At 38.2% G+C, this 21112-nt stretch overlaps 1 protein-coding gene across 1 annotated transcript; it reads left to right on the forward strand.

Annotated features, from left to right (window-relative positions):
* Window positions 1-1219: 1219 nt before the first annotated feature.
* tbx15 (T-box transcription factor 15) lies at window positions 1220-19008 on the forward strand. The gene is made up of 8 exons (XM_079464954.1): window positions 1220-1724; window positions 5748-5952; window positions 8118-8219; window positions 11233-11404; window positions 13586-13753; window positions 13955-14019; window positions 15170-15267; window positions 16987-19008. The coding sequence occupies exons 1-8, from the start codon at window positions 1523-1525 to the stop codon at window positions 17820-17822; spliced, it is 1848 nt and encodes a 615-aa protein (XP_079321080.1). The 5' UTR covers window positions 1220-1522; the 3' UTR covers window positions 17823-19008.
* The last annotated feature ends 2104 nt before the right edge of the window (window positions 19009-21112 follow it).

Consider the following 21112-nt stretch of genomic DNA (forward strand, 5'->3'; position numbering starts at 1 on the left):
TAACGTTTTAATATTATTCATTTAATTAGCCAATTAATTTTCGCTTTAATACACTCAACAACATTAATGGATATAAATGTATTTTGTTGGTTTAATCAAATGATATTATTTTATAGATATACATTTGTCTACGAGTTATATTTAGCTATTCTATAATTTTACCAGTTTATAGTGATTCATTGCTTGTTTTTGCTATATCTTAGTACACCTCGAAGATTAAAGACAATAATATCCTCTTTCCAATAGGAACCCTTAACCAGGTCCCCCCGCCAAACATTTTGAACATAATGCACAGTAGCAGAACTTGCAGTCACTATTAATGGATGAAGTCTTTACTATTTTACTGTGGATTTTGCGGAGCAGCGGAACATAGAGATAACAAGCCTGTTATGGGATGGGGATCTGCGTTAAGGTAAACGGGATTCGTTTTGTGGAACGATTTATAAAAAACAGGGGATATGCAAAAGGTTAAACCGCAAGGCTCTGGCCGTGTGGACTTTTTAAGATGAAATATATCACACTTAAAAATATTTCAAAGTTTTGCATTCCATTTGACTTAGTTTTAGTTTTCTGAAAAAGTTCAAAAATGTTCTCAACTCAAAGGAAAACCACCATATAACGTTAATGTGCTGTCACAGAATAAGAATGGGTTTTACTCAGTTTTGACAAAAATGTCATAAAGAACCTAATTACAAGGTGACGATTATCTTCCATATGAATGTATAAAATCTCGTTTAATACCGTATTAAATGACAATAATAATGTCATTTAATTTAGGGAAAATGAAAAGGTTACCATTTATAAAACAAAGAAAAGTTATGTCTGCTAATAACAAGCAGAACATTTCATATGGTCAGAAACGCCAGTTTTTTATCATAAGATTGATCAAACAGACATTTTACAATGACCTGGACAAATTAAATACAAATAAATATTATATTTTAATTGATTTGCCATCTATCCGTGTTTATAATAAACAAAACTAACTTTAAATAGCTATTCTTAATCTGTTTATCAAATAGAGTAAAGTTTATGGAAGATGGCCATCTCAAAAGTCCAACGTAGAGTTTCAACACCACGCTCATTTCCCTCCTCATCTATTGGACGACATATTTTGGCTCTTTCTCTTGCTATGCTTCCCATTGGACGGCTTGCATTTGACAAGCAGAAGGAGGGTTGCCCTTAACGCTTCGAAAAAAGTTTTCCAGAAGTGAATATCAATCAGAGAGACTCTAGGAGAGAAAAAGAGAGGTAGAGAAGTTGGACGGAGCCGCAAAACATCGACTTATATAGGCTATTAGTAATCTTCCTCACGGAAAAGGTATTGAGCCAAAGCGTCTTTGCTGGGAATGGGTGCTTACATTTTCGAGCCTTTAAAAGGCAAACATTAACTTTAAGTTTGGATTACCGTCGTCACCGGACAGCAAAATCGACCCGTTAGAAACATTTTGCGCTTGCGGTGATCTTGCGCTTGCCGGAAGGAGATTTTCATCTGTCCTCCGTTGGATTTGCAGCGGGAGAGATGAGTGACAGGAGGCGATCGGCCGCCGCGCTGAGTTCACGAGCTCACGCCTTTTCGGTCGAAGCGCTGATCGGGACGAACAAGAAGCGGAAGCTCCGGGGTTGGGAAGAAAAGGAACTGGAGCTGTCTATGGAGAGCCTCGCGAGCAACGCACAATTGGGAGACAGCGAGGACCCTGCCAATTGTCTGGATATCGATCCGGGTTAGTGCGTGATGATGACACATAGCCATGCACCCAGTTAAGGTCTCGTGTAACGGCAATTTTAACACAGTTTACAAGCTAACGCGTTGTTCTGGAATATGATTCGTAGGCATTGTCAGACGTGATTCCACCGCGTAGCCTACAGCACAGGCCTGCACAGTTGATCCCAACATCACTTTTAATTCTTTGAAGTTTTTCAATAATACAAAGTCAACAATAATTTACAGACTATCGTTTTTTTCTATTTAAATGATTTTGCATGACACAGAGACACTGTGATGCTATTTAGTATTAGTGAACTTCATACTATTTCAAAGCCCTGTTTTTTAAACCTACAACCATAATTATTTATAATACAGATATACGAAAAATATCTACAATGTCCCACCTGTACAAATTCAGAGTTTAGAATGAACAATTTGTGTTTTTAAAAAAAACCTTAAAAACCTTTAAAAAAAGTTTATAAAAAGCTAGTAGTGGACATTGTTTCTTGTTTGTAACTACATGATTCCACGAGGGCCAGCAATTTTGGTAATGGTTAATTAAACAACCAAGACTGTACATTACAAATTAATTGGAAGCATAACAGCCCACTTTAATATTATTTACTATAGATGTCTCCAGACCATCTCATATTGTAATTGCTGTCGTGTGTTCACTATAACAGGCACTTATGGTCACAATTGCTTGTGTGTGTGTGTGTGTGTGTGTGTGTGTATTTGTTTCTGAATTTCATCGCTGTAGTTCAACTGTTGCAATGTTAGTCATCACTTCATTAGTCTCGCTTCAGAAGCATTTGCCATTAGGCAGACCATTAAGTTGCGCACAACAGCCTGCTGGCTGACCATTTTTATACATGTTTAATATGCTTTTGACGCCGGTGTTAAAATATGATAAATGCATGATAGATGAAGGTAAATTAAGCCACAGCAAAATATAATATTATTTCATTTGATTGTAGAGGAGCATCAGAATCCGCAGGTGAGTGGTCAAACGACTTTTCGTACTTTTTAAATAAATGTACTTAAATTTCATTCACATTTCCCACCTGAAGACCTAACCTTTAGTTTTTAACATCTAGGATTAAATTATAGGCCTACAGAGTTTAGAACGAAGAGTAACGGTACGTTGTGCTCTCTGATGTATTTTCAATTAGATTATTATTTGATTATGTGTTCCGGGACAACATGTCACAGCAGGACTATATTACGCACATTCTTTCATTATGTTCGTTTTAAAACAATCTGACGAGCCCACAAACACATAAGGTGAAATGTCAAAGTTATGTTTTACACACAAAAAAAGCATTGATAATGTATGTGTTTGTTACATTCTTTTAAATATAAAGAAAAGGACCTTAAGGTTAAAGTAAGAATGTTTCATTTAAATGTTATTACTTTTTAAGAATAACGGAAAGTTCTTAAGGTAGAATATTTATTGCAACTCCGGGTTGGTACAACTGTGCAACCATGAAAATTATAAATTAAGCACAATTATGTATTATTAGTAAGCACAATAATTCTTTAGCTAAACTAAGTGAATAACTCCTTTTAGTTTAGCCTAGTGGCGCTATTACATTTTCTCTGTTACGCATACAGTATAAGTAACTTTGTAATATATTTACAAACAGACACGATCGCCTTCTATTTTTGAGTCTCCATTTCTCTGGACTTCTCTATACTTAAAAGCAGCAATTTAGGATAATGTTCAAAACCTTCAAATTCACAACCTCCAGCGCTTTCATGAGACTGATGACTTCCACCAGGACCATGGGATAGCGGGCTGACAGCTGACAGCCTTATTTATTTATCCTGTTTTGATTTATAAACCGCAATAATGTTAGAAGTTAGAATTAATTAAATTGATCGATGATCCCTATAATCTTTTATCAATTTAATATGAATTATGTTTTAAATAATTTTCTTATTAAACGTTATTGTGATCAGCCCTATAGACTTGCTGATTAGTTCCACTTTTCCACTATCACACTATATATTTAAGAATGTTAAACAGCACATATTTCATACAATTTAATATAATGAGACTACCTGAGAAAATTAGTGCTTTTCTTAGCCAAAAATAAATGGTCTCCAAAAACAAAGTGATATTTAGGCATACTTTCATAAATTATACATTACAATTTAGACAATCCTTGATTTATGATGCCTTTCTTAGCACACGGACTAATTATTTAAAAAATAATTATGCATATGATAAATATAAAATTCTTCAATCGATATTTGTTTATATTTCCGTAATGTTCCCTTATGTTGTTTTTATTTACCCTTCGCTTGCACAATTCAGAGACGAAGTTAAAACGAAAGACGACAGATGTGTATATTTAAATGGATTCTTAATCTTTATTTTTATTACCTCCCTCTTACATGAGACTAAATGAAGTCCAGCGGAAACAGGTGGTTTTGTTCCTGGTGGATTGGGTTACGCTGCAATTTCATGCTTAGTGGGTCGTCTGTACCCAAAGAAATAATTAGGTCATTCTCAACCAAATCAAACTACAAGACAGTTAAATGTTTTTTTGTGTGCAATATTTCACGTGCGTTTAGCATCAGGCCCAATACAATCAAAATATATACATACATGCCTTTAAATAAAGCAGAAATTATGACTTTTTTGCGTTATGTCCTTCATAACTACAAGACATATTCATATGTTTAAGCATTCTTAGTAGACTCAAGATTGGTTTTATCATTCCCAGAGTAAGCTTCTGATGTGTTGCTATCCAAATTTGAGGGTAAATATTAGCTGCTTTCTCGGTTTTCGTTATAGCGAAAGCAATACTTTTCCTTATGTTATGCTCTATGTAACTTTGGCTGAGGGCATTAAGATAGACAGTCTTGCTGAATGGGCGAAGCCCTTCCCAGCTTAATGACAGCAGCTCATAAACGACGACACATTGACAAGTTTAGATGGAGTCGACAGCCATCTTTCTGACATGCCTGCGAGAACGTGTGATAGGGCTCGTTGGTGTTATTATGCTGATAGAATATCTCAAGAGGATGATGAAAGTCTGGCTCTGTCAGGCTAAGGTTTTAGGGCTTCATAGCTTTTCTCCACTGTCCTCAGGGTTCTCTGGTGTGCACATCGTGCTGGTGGTTTGGCCCGGGGTTCTGGCCCTGTCTTTCTGCAGCTTCGTGGTTGCACATTTGCATGACGTGTACAGCCATAACAACCCTTCTCAATGGCCTTTTTACGTTTTGTGGTGAATAATGTGTAGATAAAACAAAAAATAAAATCTTTAAAATATTTTTAAAAATATATTACTTACATTTAGTTTAGTTCAGTTTGTATATTTGCTGCATATTAATAACATTTAATAATCTTGTTTACCTTATTAAAACCGCTGGTTTTCGGTTGCTTTTGCGCTTTTATTTTTTTGCAGTTCCAAAAGACGCACACATATTAGCTCGTTTAGGATAAACTGGGTTTTGGATGTGTTTTGAAAATGTAATAACTGTTTTGTTTTAATCAATTAATAATTTTAGACTAACTAACTAATATGGTACGTTAATTGAACATTTTCCACGACAATGGTAAACTTATTATACGAAATCAGCAAGAACAAAAGTGTGAAGAATTGTATGCTCTTAATATCAGCCCGTTCTTTCACATAAATATTCACATATATTCTTCACGATCTACTTTCTAATCGTGCAGGACTTTTTTATTTTTGGTGTCCATCCGTTCCTACAAATATGCAGGGGGTGTTGCTGGAAGTAATGTCATTGAGTTGGTTGACGTGTCCCTTGCGTGTCCAAAATCATCAAACAGAAAATACGAATACATTTTCTGCAGCCAAGAGGCGGAATCAGATTTTACGCTTTATTTATTTTGCTTTATTTTTCCTTAAACATGCAAGGCACCATCCATGATTGTTTAAACAAATCCTAGTCCGTCTCCTTTACTGCTGCAGGTGATTTGGTGCTAGCACTCAATACTGTCAACAGGCCTCTTGAGGCCTCCTTTCTACTGTTGGCGTTTATAATGATTTTATACTCTTTGTAGATTCGGAGGCCAGCCCGGGCTCTGACGGTGAGGGTCTGGCAGAGAGGACGTCCTGCTCGTTCGACTCCCCGGCGGACCTGACCCCTGCCTGCGATCCTTCACCCTCAGTCTCTATGGAGGAGATCCAGGTGGAGCTGCAGTGCGCTGATCTGTGGAAACGCTTCCATGACATTGGCACAGAAATGATCATCACAAAGGCAGGAAGGTGAGCCCTTATGAAATGTAAAACAAAGCAATTCTACAAGGGAGAGAAACGTAGTCTCAAAAATGTTGTAACAACATTTAATGCGCTTAAAAATATTTTTCAGTGCGTTACTTGTACCGTATTGCGGAAAAAAGAAATTGTCACATATAGTAGAAATGTAAAAAGTAAGGACAGATAGACCCAATTAATGAGCGACTTCTCATAGTTTTTTAAATAAAGTATTAAAATGTTATACTAAATTATAGGCTAATTTAATACTTAATTATATGCTTGTGAGAAAACCAACCGGATAACATTAAATTACATATAGCCACAAAAGTATATAGATCAGGTATTGTAATAGCCTATAATCATATTTTTGTTTGCAGGGATTATAAATAGTCTATTGTTATAATTATTTAGAAATATAAAAAACCCATACATGCATACGCACATCACACTCTCTCTTTTTTTCTGTGACACACACACAGTATAAACCATACGAACGTAGCCTATATCGTTGTTTCTCAGGACGACGTGGTTGCGCACCGGGACTAACATGAAAACACTGTTTTGGGGGGCGCTAATGTGTTACACATGGGGGTAGGGGTACCGAATCACAAACCACAGTCTACATGATGAGCTACGGTGGGGCTATTCCGCTATACATACCCACTCTTATAACGCCACGCACAACAACACTACAGCAAATGTTTCTTATTCATTTGTTTGAAATATGTTTTTCATTTCTTTGCTATTTTGGGCGCCAATTACGGTCCAAACGGGGCATATAACTCAACACACACACATAGTAAGACCTTTCGTCCCATTTTTTATTGCCAGGTATTTCCCTGCCACTTTTAAGACTTTACGATCAAACCAACATGAAAACATGTCTCAGTTTCTCGATGTAAACCCTTGTATTAACCGGGTAAATCGTGCTAAAGAACACTTCCTAACTTGTGCGACTATAAAATATGATTATTTAATAGGAATGTAGCTCGGTTAAGATAACAAATGAAAAAACGACCTCGTCAAACGAAACCAGTCAATTCGTTTTAGACCCCCGCCACTTTTAAATGGTTGTTTCTATATAAAAACCCTATTAATTGTTTCCCGTATAAACGGAAAAAAAATTCCTCGCGTTGCAATGAATACCCATTTAAAACAAAAATAAATCTGTTATTTGCAGTTACCATTGATTTGTCCGTAATGGGTTGTGCTTAAAAAAATAGTCTTGTTATTGCCAATGCCAAAGAAAAAAGTATGTGTTCTTTTAGAGAATTACATTTAAACTAACAGTTTGGGATTTTTTTTTCATAATTCTAAACATTAGGTGATATTTAATTTTCTGTGTCAAGTCAAGTTTATTTATATTGCGCTTTTTACAATTTTCATTTTTACAAAGCAGCTGTACAAGAAAACATATTGACTATAAGCAAAACATATATGGTCAAAACAGTCAAATATCAGACAGACTATAAATTCCTATATGGAGTGTTAATTAAATAAAACTATAAAATACTAGCAGCCCCCGCCAGGCAAACAGTGCAAAACAGTATCCAAACGATGGCGAGGAAGCATTATTAAGAAACTCTTATATATATATTCTCGTACTCGCACCAATAGACCCATTCATCTGATTTTTAAGACTTCTGCGGGTTGAAATTATTAAGACCAGTACCAGTATATTTTTATCCAACAACATTGGGGCATGAACTTTTAACAACGTTTTCGGATAGTCCTTCGTATTATGTTTATTTTAAGTCACAAGTAGGCTTTAATTTCTTTCTCTCATTTTAGACTTCATCAATAGTTTTGTGTCCCTGCTAATAAGCCTATGATGTAGAAATAGCCTTTTCTCTCATTATGAACAGAACGATTTATGATGTTTAAATGAGAACACAATAAACACAAATGTAGGCAAAAATGTCTTGCACAGCAGTCATATTAATGTTTTTAATATTTTAATGTATTCATTTAGTTTGTGTTTGATCCATTTACTTCTAAAATCCCTACTTAGTTAGTCTGTTATATTCCTTACATTAACCCAGTTTATCAATATTTTTATTTTCATTTGACTCACTCTCACCATTTTAACAAGTTGATTTTACTATATTTTTACCATCACTGTTTAAGTCATTGCAATTGATTTATTAATAATAATTACACCTGTTCCATTTCAGGAGAATGTTTCCTGCTATGAGAGCTAAAATCGTAGGACTGGACCCACATCAGCAGTATTACATTGCCATGGACATTGTACCTGTGGACAACAAAAGATACAGGTAAGCACAGCTCAAGAGACTGTAGCACATTTGGCTATACGCAAGAAAACTGACCCCTCCTGAAATGGGACAGGAGATCAACATGTATAAGAGATACTGATGGCGGGCCTGACAGAGTTGCCATATCAGCATTTAAGGTGGTGTTGTGTGTCCCCGTGATTGTGCTCTCACCATGACAACTTTCCACCACACACGCTTACAGACAAGCATTTAAAGCATAATGCAACTAAACCCTGCATGTACAGTTTGCAAAAGTGCAGTTGACCTCTCAATATTTACTTTTGCTGTGTGTCTTGAAAAGTTTGGCAGTTATTTTATTTCTAATTTTCACATTTTTCGTGTAAGTTAATTTTGTTAATACTTAAGTTAAGTATTAAGTTTTGTATTATGTTAACAGAAAAAACTTGATATTAAATATGTATAAGTAAATGTTAAAATGTTAATAATTACAGTTCTTAATCCTTTAAAAGCATCAGATCTATTTGAATAGTGTTTAAGCTTTAGTCTCACACACTGCTTGTTGGGATCAGAACTGAAAAGGTTTGACATCTGAACCTTGTTTCAGGGGATTAGGGGTAAAGGGAGAGGGATATTTTGGTCATTAGTCATGCAACAGTGCAGTACATTTACATAAAATGTGTTGTTGTTCAACACTCTCTGTCTGTTACAAACAACACTGCGATTTTTAGTGTTTTCTTTTAATTTTTTTCTGTAATAGGATAAATAGAAAGGTAATGAATTTCTTTTTTTGAAAAACATTACTCTGCTGGTTTTGTTACACATTCATTCCGTTGTGAAAGTCGACAACACAACAATCGTCAAGTTCAATGATATTTAGATTAATGTATGCATTTACTGAAAATAAAACCACAGTCATCCAAAGACTGGCCTTGAAGAGAGCCATTTAGAGTCCCCAAATATCATCATCGCCAAAAGATCTTGTAAAATTAAATAGGATTTTCTTCCTGGCTGGGGAATTTACCACAAGGCCTTGCAAACGGAGCAGAGAGCTGTCACTGGAATGCCTCATATGTCTCGTGGCTCGGGTCTGGAACCTAGCCTTTATTGGAATTTACTCACTTTACTTAGGCGCACTGCCCTTTTCAATGGACATAGAGTTTATACTAGACTTGTTAAAACTTTCTTTACATGTTACTTGAATTACTTTACCCTTTAATGTGGCCATTTGGTATGGGTTATACTTAAAAGAAGAAATAGGAAAATGCAAAGCAGCCCAGATTTTTTAATATCTGTTGCAGTCTCTCTCTCTCTCTCTCTCTCTCTCTCTCTCTCTCTTTCTTTCTTTCTTTCTCTCTTATTAATGTTTTCACAAATATCCTGTCTGTATATAAGATGGCTTGTTGGTCCAGCTGTCCACTTCATACATGCTTGAGCTCTCTCCCATTCCATACGCACACACATTATTCCATAGACACACATGGAGCAAACACTTCACGTACATGCAGAGTGCACACAGCAGGGTAGAGTAACTGATACTTAATCTGTCACTAATTTACCCAATATATGATTTGATTGGTGTTGTCTAATAAAAATACCAAAGCACATGAACTGTCAAAACATTATGTTTTTGTTAACATGCCTTATGTGTGTACATTTCATTAAACTTGACTCAAACAACTTGCAAACCGTATGTGAGGTTACATCATGAAAGGAATAAGGATAAATCTTAAAAATTAAGCTGACGACGACATTTCCACATTTTACAGCTAGACTTTATGTCGCTTTGCATTTCTGCTTTGTATAAATGCATGTAAATATTCTTGCATGTGTACAGTGTACCGATGTATAAATATCACTAGACTCTAAGGGGCAGTCACTCAATCATCTGTCCAAAAAGGTGTCATGTAAAGTTGGATCTTTATTGATTGTGCTAGTGCCAGATGGCAGATTTATGAAAGATGAAAGAGGGCTAATCAAATTTCCAGTCCTTTTTGGGCTTGGGTTTCCCTCTTCTTTAACACTTTCCCTGCTACACGGAGCATAACCCTAAACAGGGCTCCAAACAGGAAATTACAAAATCGCCTGCCACTCGATGTGCATGTGTTTTGCGTGTGAGGGAAAGTAAATGCGAGCAAATGACAGGGTTTATGTGTTACAGCACAAGCTTTTGTACAGATATCTTGTTAAATGACTTATCTATCCAGCATCAGATCAAAGAAATGAATGCCTATGTGTGTGCATGTGGGCTGCCGTGGTGTGCTCTGGGAGAGAATAATACAGACATGGATGATGTTTAATGCTGCCAAGCACTAACAAAAGCAGTCAAATAAGAGTTTAGTCCATGTTTGATGAATGATGACTTTGGCAGAAGTGATGCAGCTAAGCACTCTCAAAACTGAGCGTATGGCCAGAACTAAAGGCAACCAGCTGTGCCTCGGGCGGGCAGCTGGGGGAATGCCCTGCAAACATTTTAGAAGTACCCAAATACTCAGTTATCAAATCAGCATTAGTGGCAGTATTAAAACTTTTAATGCTTTCCATTTGTCGTGCTTTCCGCTTCTAACTTAGTGACATCTCGTACATGCGTTTGAATTAGGAGTGAACTAATGGAGACAGACAGCGTTGTTATTTAAGGCAGTCTAGTCTTTTCAATACTTTATTTGGTTTGTTTATTTAGTCTTAGAAATAGTTTGTGTTCCTTTAGATTTCTGTCCATTTAGAAAGTGAAAATCTGGTAGGTCATGAAGTCTGCAGCTAATAGTTAATAGGTTCAAAATTTGAACCGTAATTCAAAGTGGTACATTGTTTGATGGTATTGTGAATCTTATACATTTAGGGCCTTTCTGTGGGTGATTAAAAACCTTTTGTAAACACAGAGAAGTTTGTTGCTGTACGGAAGTAAGAGACACTATCCTTTAATAAAGTGCAAAAACGTAATTTAAAGTATTTTCATTACTTAAGGGTTGAATGTGATAGGACATCAGTATGTATGGTATTATTTATACTATGGACTACAAGAAAGACGGTTAAATCAATCTGTCAATTTTTACAGGTATGTGTATCACAGCTCAAAGTGGATGGTTGCTGGTAATGCGGATTCCCCAGTGCCTCCCAGGGTCTATATCCACCCGGATTCGCTGGCTTCAGGAGACACCTGGATGAGACAGGTGGTCAGCTTTGACAAGCTCAAACTCACCAACAATGAGCTGGATGATCAAGGACATGTGAGTGGAAACATTTTAACATCCTCAAAACCTCTTTTTTTGCAATCTGTGCATATTAAAGAATTCTGCAAAACATCCACCTAAACCCACAACAACAAAAATTCTATGAGACAGCACGTACACCTGCTGTTCCAGACACCTCCACATCATTGGATTTATAACACACACACAAGTTGATGGATGATAACCCAATAGACTCCCCCCAAGACATCTGTATATTCTCTCAAGTAAGAAAACCATTACTCAGTGTATTCTATGAAGGACTGGCAGAACTGGAAAAAGAACGTTTTTAATGTACTTGACTGATATTCCCCATGTGTCTGAGGCGAACAACTGTGGAATACAAATGGAGCATGAGCACATGGTATTGTTGGGAAATGTATTTATGATTTTTCCCCAACATACGTAATGTACTCGAGAATGTCATCCAGATCTTTTCGATCATTTTTAGGTCCAAACAATTAACCTCATGAAGAGAAGAACAAATTTTGATGCTTCTTTTTTGGGACAATGTATTATTCAGTGTTGAAATTTGACTTGTGCCTGTGATGTAAAAGTGAGAGAATGTGTGCACATGAATGATTTTATTCTTGAAGCATCAGATAACACTCCCACATCCCCAATGCGTTTTAGATGGTTGTCATGGTTATGTATTGTTGCACGACAGTGGCTTTGATAAATGAGGTGATGCGTCCAGCTCTATCCGAAATAATGAGACCCACAAGAAAAATGAACTGAACTTCTCAGTATGGTTTAAAAGGCTCAAGATGGTGCATGTTCCTTCAAGGAATGTTTTTTATTATGTGCTGCATTTGTTAGATTAATGCTGAGAATTATTTTAAGTGATACCAAACTAATAGTTACAAGTGTCGACTTGCTCTAAATGGGGATGAAAATTTAGCTTTGGCATGGAAGTGATATTCTAAGGTTTTTCTCGAGGTGGAACAGTTAGATTATTTTGATTTGTGTCTCCTTTTTCATTTGTGCATCTACATACAGTGTGACCAGTCGAACAGTGCTTTAGGTTATAAATGCACATTGCAGGACTCATATTCCTTGCCATAATGGAGACATACTGTGTATCAGCATTTTAGATGCAGAGTTGGTGAGCCGCCCGAGGCCAAGTCTGCGAAGATCGCTGCCGTGCTGCCATCTTCTCTGCATATACGGCTGTTTTCACTTGAATCATTGATGTTATCGCTCGAGTATTCTGACAAATGTAATTACATATGGGTGTTAGAACTGCAGTAGGCGGCTGTTTTTTCAGGAAGAAGAGAGGGGACTTTTCATATGCCACAACCTCGTAAAAAGAGACTTTATTTTTTGTTCGCCTTGAGGGCGAGCGAGGGCCGGAATTGAAGTTAACCCTGGAACGCCCTGTGTGGGACCGCGCCATCATAAAATATGTCAACTTTACATCCCTCCTCCTGACAAAAAATAGCTACATTAATCATTGTAAATATATTACAGTATTCCTCGTGTAGAAAAAAAGATGTGAAAATCTTTTTGTTTATATTACTGTATTAAATATAAAAAATAGTATTCAATTTTGAATTCTGATTTTACTAAACGTACTTGCCCTTTCTCAGTCAGAGAGAACCTGTAAATTTCTTGTTGGCAGATTTAACTCAGAGCATGAACACTGATCCCAAAAATCTAATATCTGTGTGGTTACAGCAATGTGGCTTTGAACACTTCCTCTGTGTTGAGCTGGTGTTGCCTGGCCTTGGGCATCTCCGGGGTCTCCTGGGCCGTGCATTTGGGTTGAGTAGAAATGGGGGGGAACTGGAATATTAAATTTACTGTCATCAAGCTGTTTTGCAAAGGCCCCTCTTCTCCTGCCTGACCTCCTTGGTTGCGGCAGACCCTGGAGACGCACACTGACACTGGGAGTAATTAGAAACAGGCCGATGGCTGGAGGGAAAACTGTAGCCTCCATGCTTTGATGCCAACACACTGGTGTGAGATACTCACCCCGGCCTGATTCATATCTTATAAACATGTGTACACACTGTGATACAACATGTTCTCATATATGACCTATGTGGCTATCGGCACAGGAACGTGCAGCTTTGATTTTCACAGCCTCATTATGCCACAGGCCTGTAATACATACGGCAAGAGCCACACTTTTGTAAATGCGCCAGAGTAGGTGATGAATATATCTCTGTTTATTCCTAGATCATCCTGCACTCCATGCACAAATATCAACCCCGTGTCCATGTGATCCGGAAGGACTTCAGCAGCGAGCTTTCTCCAACCAAATCTGTTCCCACCGGGGAGGGTGTGAAGACTTTCAGCTTTCCAGAGACCGTTTTTACCACAGTTACCGCCTACCAGAACCAACAGGTCCATTTCTGACAGTCAGTGTGTACCACTGTAAAACCTAGACAGAGCTAAATTTTAGTAATTAAAAAATAGGTTTTTGTATTTTTTGCATAAAAACTAATTTTTATTTAGTTTTGTTTGTTTGTTTTGTTATTATATATAAAAGGTCTAAATCTAAATAATACTGAATTTGTCTTTTTTGGGGTCTCTTGTTCATAACAGATCACCCGTCTAAAGATCGACCGCAACCCATTTGCCAAAGGTTTTCGTGACTCTGGAAGGAACAGGTAGATTTTCAGGAAATCTTACCCTTCTCCGTATCTTCCGTGCTGCGTGTGCAAATACACACATATCTCAGCGACGGCCTTTGATATTGAAATCAACCCCAGGAGATCTTTCTAATCCCCCATCCCGGTACATTAAAATCACTCCCTCATCCAGCTGCCAAGAAAACTGATAAAGCGATCTGATTGATGGACGGCGGAAAGAAAAATCATTCTTTTTCTCGCTTTCCTTCCACCCTCTTCTGTCTTTATTTCCATCTTTCCTCCGCTCTTTATTACTCCGTCTCTATGAGACTGTGAGTCAGAACGGTCATACACTGAAAGTCTGAGACAGGCCCTCAGCACATGAAAGCACGCTTCCATCTGGAGAGTATTATCGCCGCAGATATTTGAGACATCTTTTTTCATTTTTCAAACAATAGACCGCCTGATTTATGGACTAGCGTTAGTTTTTCATTGCAGAAAACATAGAGATGAAAAGATTATTCAGGAGTAAGATATATATAGCGAGAAAGCGCTCTTGCCCTCACACATATATCCTTATTTAACTAATGCTGCAAAATATAAAGACTTTATTGTACAGTAAAACTGTTGATCCATCACAAAGTAACCACAGTTCCATTTTTGCAATAGATCCCTCTCGTTCCAGTTTACAAACCGCAAATTAAGTTGTAATGTTGGCTTTAGATGATCGGTGGAATCAATTACTCGCGACCAAGACATAAATCAATTATTTAATGTAAATCCCAATCAGTCTTGTTAGCCACATATTACTTTATAGAAAGGAATTTCGTGACAAATTCAATCTCGTAGTATGCACCTCCAGTCAGCGCTTAAATCATTACCGTGTCTCACTAATGAGCAAGAGGGAGTGGAGGAGAAATACTGCCTCTTAAGCCACACGGCAAGGCCCGGCGCAGGACCAGAGAGGAGTAAATCACACAGGAAGGGGAGGCATGTACAGAACAGAGATGAAACATCACACAGATTTATGTTCACACAGTAAAAACCTGCTCCTTTTTACAGGCTCTGGTTTCCGCCGACTTCCCCTCTCCTCTCCCCCTCCCTTTCTGCCGTCGTCTTGTGTGCGTAATCTGAAATTCTCACCTGCATTCTCTCCCTTTACACATTTCTGCCGTCTTTCTCTGTGCAGGACCGGGTTGGAGGCTATCATGGAGACGTATGCTTTTTGGAGGCCCCCGGTGAGGACGTTGACCTTTGAGGACTTCACCAACATGCAGAAGCAGCAAGGTGTGTATGCAGTGAAGGGTCCAAGTGACAAGTATCCAAATTCTGTCATTATTCATCATGCATGTCATTGGACATATCATCCTGCATGTCATCTTTGGTTTTTAAGGTTTTTTGGGGGAAGGTTGGTTTTGTGTCCAAACAATGAAAGTCAATGGAAGCCAATGTTGTTTGGTTACCAACATACTTCAAAAGATCTTCTTTAGTGTTCTGCAGAAGACAGATAGGTATACGAGTTAGAAATAATATGAGAGTTAGTAAATAATGATTCCCCCATATCCAGCCCTGCAAATATTGAATGTTAACCAAACAACATAGTTCAAGCTACATAGTCTCCAAATTTTTAACGTGCTAGCTTGAATAACATAAAATATTGCATCATCGATCCTATCATATTCATCGAACATATGTTTCTGCGTGACCGCAATAGTGACATAACATTGACACGTCATCAGTCACAGGTCGAGAGGCTGTCACACTTATTTGATCACGGAACACTTTGAATTACGGAATCACCAGGCTCACGTGTATATATAATATTATGGTCCAGATGATCAAATGGTGATGTAACTATTATTTTCCTCCCTGGGTTCATCATCATAAGGTCAGAGTAATGTGAGCATGCTATCTTGTCTGAGTGGACATCTGTTTGTCATCACAAACTCCTCCAAACAGATTAAATTTTAATTACAGTTCTCGCACGGCTGACACAACTTTGCGTCCTCTCCTTGCTGCCTTGCCTGCCCAATCCCTACGCCTCTGATCACTGCGAGGTCTCCATTACATCCGCCAACAGAACAGAACCACAGCGGGCCGACCAGAACTCTGTATTAGTTGATGTATCATCGACGGTATATGGGGTTGGCCTAAACTTCAGCCAAGAGACTTCAGACTTATTTAGAAATCCAGTTTCTGTTTTTGAAACAACAAACTGAGTGCTAGCCAATTTCTCATTAATAACAAAATATGTGATTGATATGCTATAGCTATTATTCAGTTCCAAGTGTTTGACTTATTCGCTGTGCATCTCTGCCAAATGCTTTTTTCTTCTATGAACATATGCCCAAACGCTTGGGGTTTATACTGAGAAAAATAGGCCAGCTCTGTGTTCTGTTGACCAGACATGCATGCTTCCAAACTCAAGCCACATTTGCCACAGTGTCCCTAAGATGGCTGCAAGTTAGCTGACAACAAAAAACGAAGAAAACTAGAACCAAGAAACTGAAATTTTAGACTATTATCACATTGAGATCATGTGAAAAGTGGAGTTCTGTTAGGATTGGTGTGCCCTTTCCAACCAAGTCACAGTTTAAGAAATATTTGAATTGGTTTTAGAATGCTGGAAAACAAAGCTGTCATTTTCAAACTGACCCAACAAACTCTGTTGGTCACTGATCCAGAAAAACCCAACTGTTGGAATTAAGCATTCGTTGTCATTTAGACCTAGTAATATCTCACACTTAAGCGTTAATAAGTGGCCAAACTCAAATAGCCCTCTCTTTTGAAAAAATCTGTGCTCGCCCTGGAGCCATCGAGACTCCTCGTGATCCGCAGGATGAAATAAGAGAAACGATGTCAGTGTGATTGTTGGACAGCGCTTGTGTTTTTAAAGCTGTCTCTCTCTCACTGTTCTCTTCTTGTGTGTATTCACTTATTCTTCATGCAAATATGTGTTTCCCCGTGTTTGTATGTTTCTAAATGTTTGCTGTCTGTATTTTTCAGGCGGGAGTACTGGCACCTCTCCCACTACCTCTAGCACGGGCACTCCGTCTCCTTCTGGTGCGACACACCTTCTCTCCCCCTCTTGCTCTCCTCCTACTTTCCATCTGGCCCCCAACACCTTCAATGTGGGCTGCAGGGAGAGCCAGTTGTGTAACTTAGGCTTGTCTGAGTACCCGGCTTGCGCCAGAAGCAACATGGCTGCCCTGCAGGGCTACGGAGGGCTGGCCGACGGCTACGGAGGGCGTCTCCAGACAGCAGGAGGCCCTGTAGCCTCGGGCCAGGCCTCAGATTCCTTCTTGCCTCAGAGGACTTCTTCTCTTATCGCTGCAGGGATGCAGGGTGGGGCGCACGCCGCGCTGGGCGCTGGAAACAGCAGTGGAGGCAGCGGCGGGGGTAAGATTGATGCATATGGAAGTCAGCTGGCCTCTTTTCCTGCGTCGCAACTGCAGTACGTAATGCAAACAGGGGCAAACTCCGCCTCCGGGCCGTCGGCTCCATCAGGCACCTCCCCTTCCTCTGCCCACATGTTCACTGGGAGCCATCATCACGTGCAGCAGAGCACATACAATGCTTTTTCCCTTCACAATCCTTACAACCTGTATGGATACAACTTCCCAGCTTCGCCGCGCCTGGCAGCCAGCCCAGAGAAGCCTCAGGGTGGCTTGCTGTGCTCCTCCTCATCGGCCGGAGCATTCGCTGAACGCCAGTACCTGTCCAACGGCAGCATGGACAGTATGCACATGATCGGCAACCCCACCAGCAGCCAACAGGGGGGCAGCAGCTGTGACGGGCGGCAGTATGGCTCCTCCACTCAGATGTCCATGCACATGGTTTGAAACAGTTGAAAAACAAAACAAACCAAAAACAGATTATAACACAGACATCTGCTGCAGGTCTTTTTCTAAGCTTTCAATATTCTTAATGTCTGATGCATTGCCGTGTACATCGCCATTGTTGCGCTGCTGGTGACACCAGCTATTTTAATGTGGTGTCGGTATACAGGACTTATCATCTCATTACACAAATACCTGACTGACAGAAACTGAGTGAATTTTTTTTACATACTGGTAAATACAATACAATGGATATAAACGCTACAATGACTTTTCAAACTTGACTGTCTCTCTTGCCGACTGGCTAACCTCAACAACATGCAGAACTGAATGAAATTTAGAGGATGTTTTTGATGGATTCTATTGAGAATTCATATCTGGTGCAATAATGAGCGCAATAACACAGCCTACAGGACTCTGAATGAGAGACATCCACAAAACTGTGAGCAAACACATTCAGTCGGGATACATTTTTGTTGTTGAAATGTGATGTAAGAGGTCGTGATATAATGTTGAAAAAACTAAACAAGAAGAGTGCTACAGATATACTGTAAGTAAAATGAAAATCTGCTCTATTGAAACAAAATGTTGAACTTTTGGTTCTAAATGGCTTAACTGCATCCTGAGAGGATTACCTTCATAAACATATAAGCAATAGTAAATGCACGCAGAGGTTTGAAATTGTTGTGTGGATAAAAACAATAGGAAGACAAGGTAACTAAGGTATATGCTTTTGAGTGTTGTAGATGAATATATTTAAATGCTAAGCAACGATACAATTATATGGCCAGTTTATGGTGAAATTAAAAGAGTGTGGGGGAGAAATGAACAAATACTGTTTCAGGCTTTGAAGACTGTAAATACCAGTGCCAAGCACATGAAGTTCATTAAATAAACATTATCGTCATCTGTATGTTTGTAGAAAAGTCATGTTTTGTTGTTTGATGGGTTTTAAATCGTAAAATCACAGATTTGGGCGACAACAAGATACAGTTTTAGAAATTATTAATTTTGTAATAAATTAATCTATTTTGTTAATCTATATACATGATCTCATACAGAGAGCAAAACGTTTTAAATAAAGTCTGTATCACCACAATCTGAAAAGCGACACTGCGATTTATTTTCCTTACAAAATAATTAAAAGTTGTTTTATTTATTGTGCTATTCATGGAGAACAATCAAACCCATGCAACCCTCTTATGCATATTTATTTCCCATCTATTAAAACCAAGTGGTTGACTAAAGAGACCGAAAATGATTATCCGAAAATCCATATGTGCCAAAACAAATGTTAAAACAAAGAAGTGATCCTGCTGTTTCTCTTTGATACAAAGAAGAAACAGATGACCATGTGGATCAAATTCATCCATCACACTGCAGTGATGCATATAAACACACCACCTGCGAATGAAAGATGAGGGAAGAGAGGAATACTGTATGTTATGTTGTTGTATCTTACATTTCTGGTTTTAATATTTTTTCTCCTAATACATTTACAATATGTATTTATGATCACTTGTCTCATGTCTCTGGATTGACCCTCATTATCCAGACACGGGCCTCAGTGATTTAAAAGCATAATCAGCATCCATTACACAGATGTCTTCAGAAGTGAGTAATTTTCTCTCCTGCTCTCTGTTCCTCTTTCTTTTTTCTTCAAATCATTTCCCATCATGTGCTCAGTTTCAGCCATGAAATATCATATCTGAATCATCATCAGAAAGTAAACGGGGTAAAGGACCGTGGAGACGTCTCCCTGTATTGGAAACACCTGTTTTCCAAGTGCAGATCTAGTAATGACTGGATGTACAGACGAATAACTATGATTTCATAATTTGGCACATCTTCCTCTATCTGGACATCAATTCCAATAATTATTCGGCTTTTTTTGTCTGATGCTTTGAAACAGCGCTTTGGCAAAATTTCAGGTCACCACCAAAGCTTTTTTACAGTCAAAACAGAAAGGCAAATATATGCAGAAATGTTAATCTGGAAGACTTCACCAAGGTTTGGGATGAGCTTGTTTAATAATTCTGTTAATTATGATGTAAGAATATTTTACTTTGCTTTATTATGCTCAAAGATTTGATCAACCGTTGATGTGAAATGAAACTTATGTCATTAATTATAAATAATGACCTCATAGAACTCCAATCCCAATGGGCTGTCAATCTCCAAGAATTTGGAAGTGTGTCTTTTCACAACCCAAACAGCTGGCTTGAAGTATGGCCAGTCTGATAAAATTTCTGGTAAACTATTGCACTCTTGTGTTTGCCCTTTATGTATTCTATCTCCATTGAGTCTATCGTGAGTAGATTATAGCCCAAGACTCCCTGATAAAATCTATACAAATCATGCCAGTATCATCTGCCATAATTATATTTATATCCAAATTTCAGTTCTTCTTTCCAACACAAATATGTAATTTTTACTTATGAATATGTGATGAGTGTTTTTTTGTGGCTTTTCAGGTGCAAACAAGTATCACAACCAAAACACATTTATCACATTCATTCACAAGGAAGGACAGCAGTTCTACACTAAATCCACTTTTATTTACAATGCTAGTGTTTACTCTAAAAACTAAGGTATAACTTATGTACATATTTACAAACACACATATCTTTATCTAATGTTTATTGTGTTGTATTTCTTAATTTTGTTATACCTATAGGCCCTTATTTAAATAGTTTGTGTACTGTGTTCTTTTGTGTAATGGTCTCTGTATAATGTTGTTGCTGTTTCTGTGTACTGGATGCTCCTGTCACCAAAATAAATTCCTTGTATGTCCAAACTTGGCAATAAAGATCTTTCTGATTCTGATTCTGAGTCATATGTTAAAAAAACATAGGCCTTGCAGATCTAAATGAAATGTGTGAATTTTTCTTTTTGAGGGAGGAAAAGAGATGTTTGAGATACCAACACCCTCTCAAAGCATAGTGATTCTGATGAAACGATAAGTCCAGATGGAAAAAGCTGAGACCAGAGCCAGGCCCCTTTTTCCTGTGGTTCAGTACCTGCAGAGTACAGAGACACCCCACCGAGCCGCTTCCTCCTCTAATGAGAGAAGTCCGGCCTAGCCCGGTTCCATGGATCCAACTAGTGACCCTGCTGAACCTGTCACTGAATCAGACATGTCAAAACCAGGTGTAAACTATGAAGGTTTTGAGCGTGGAATGTGTGGCTAGAACCTCAGAATACGGTTGCCAGTCTTGTTATACATAGAGTGTCTATATACACTTCAGTTAAAACATTCAAAAGCATTTTGTTGTAACCCATATGTTGTGCTC

This window comes from Barbatula barbatula, assembly GCF_947034865.1.
Source record: "Barbatula barbatula genome assembly, chromosome: 9".
Taxonomy (NCBI): Eukaryota; Metazoa; Chordata; class Actinopteri; order Cypriniformes; family Nemacheilidae; genus Barbatula; species Barbatula barbatula.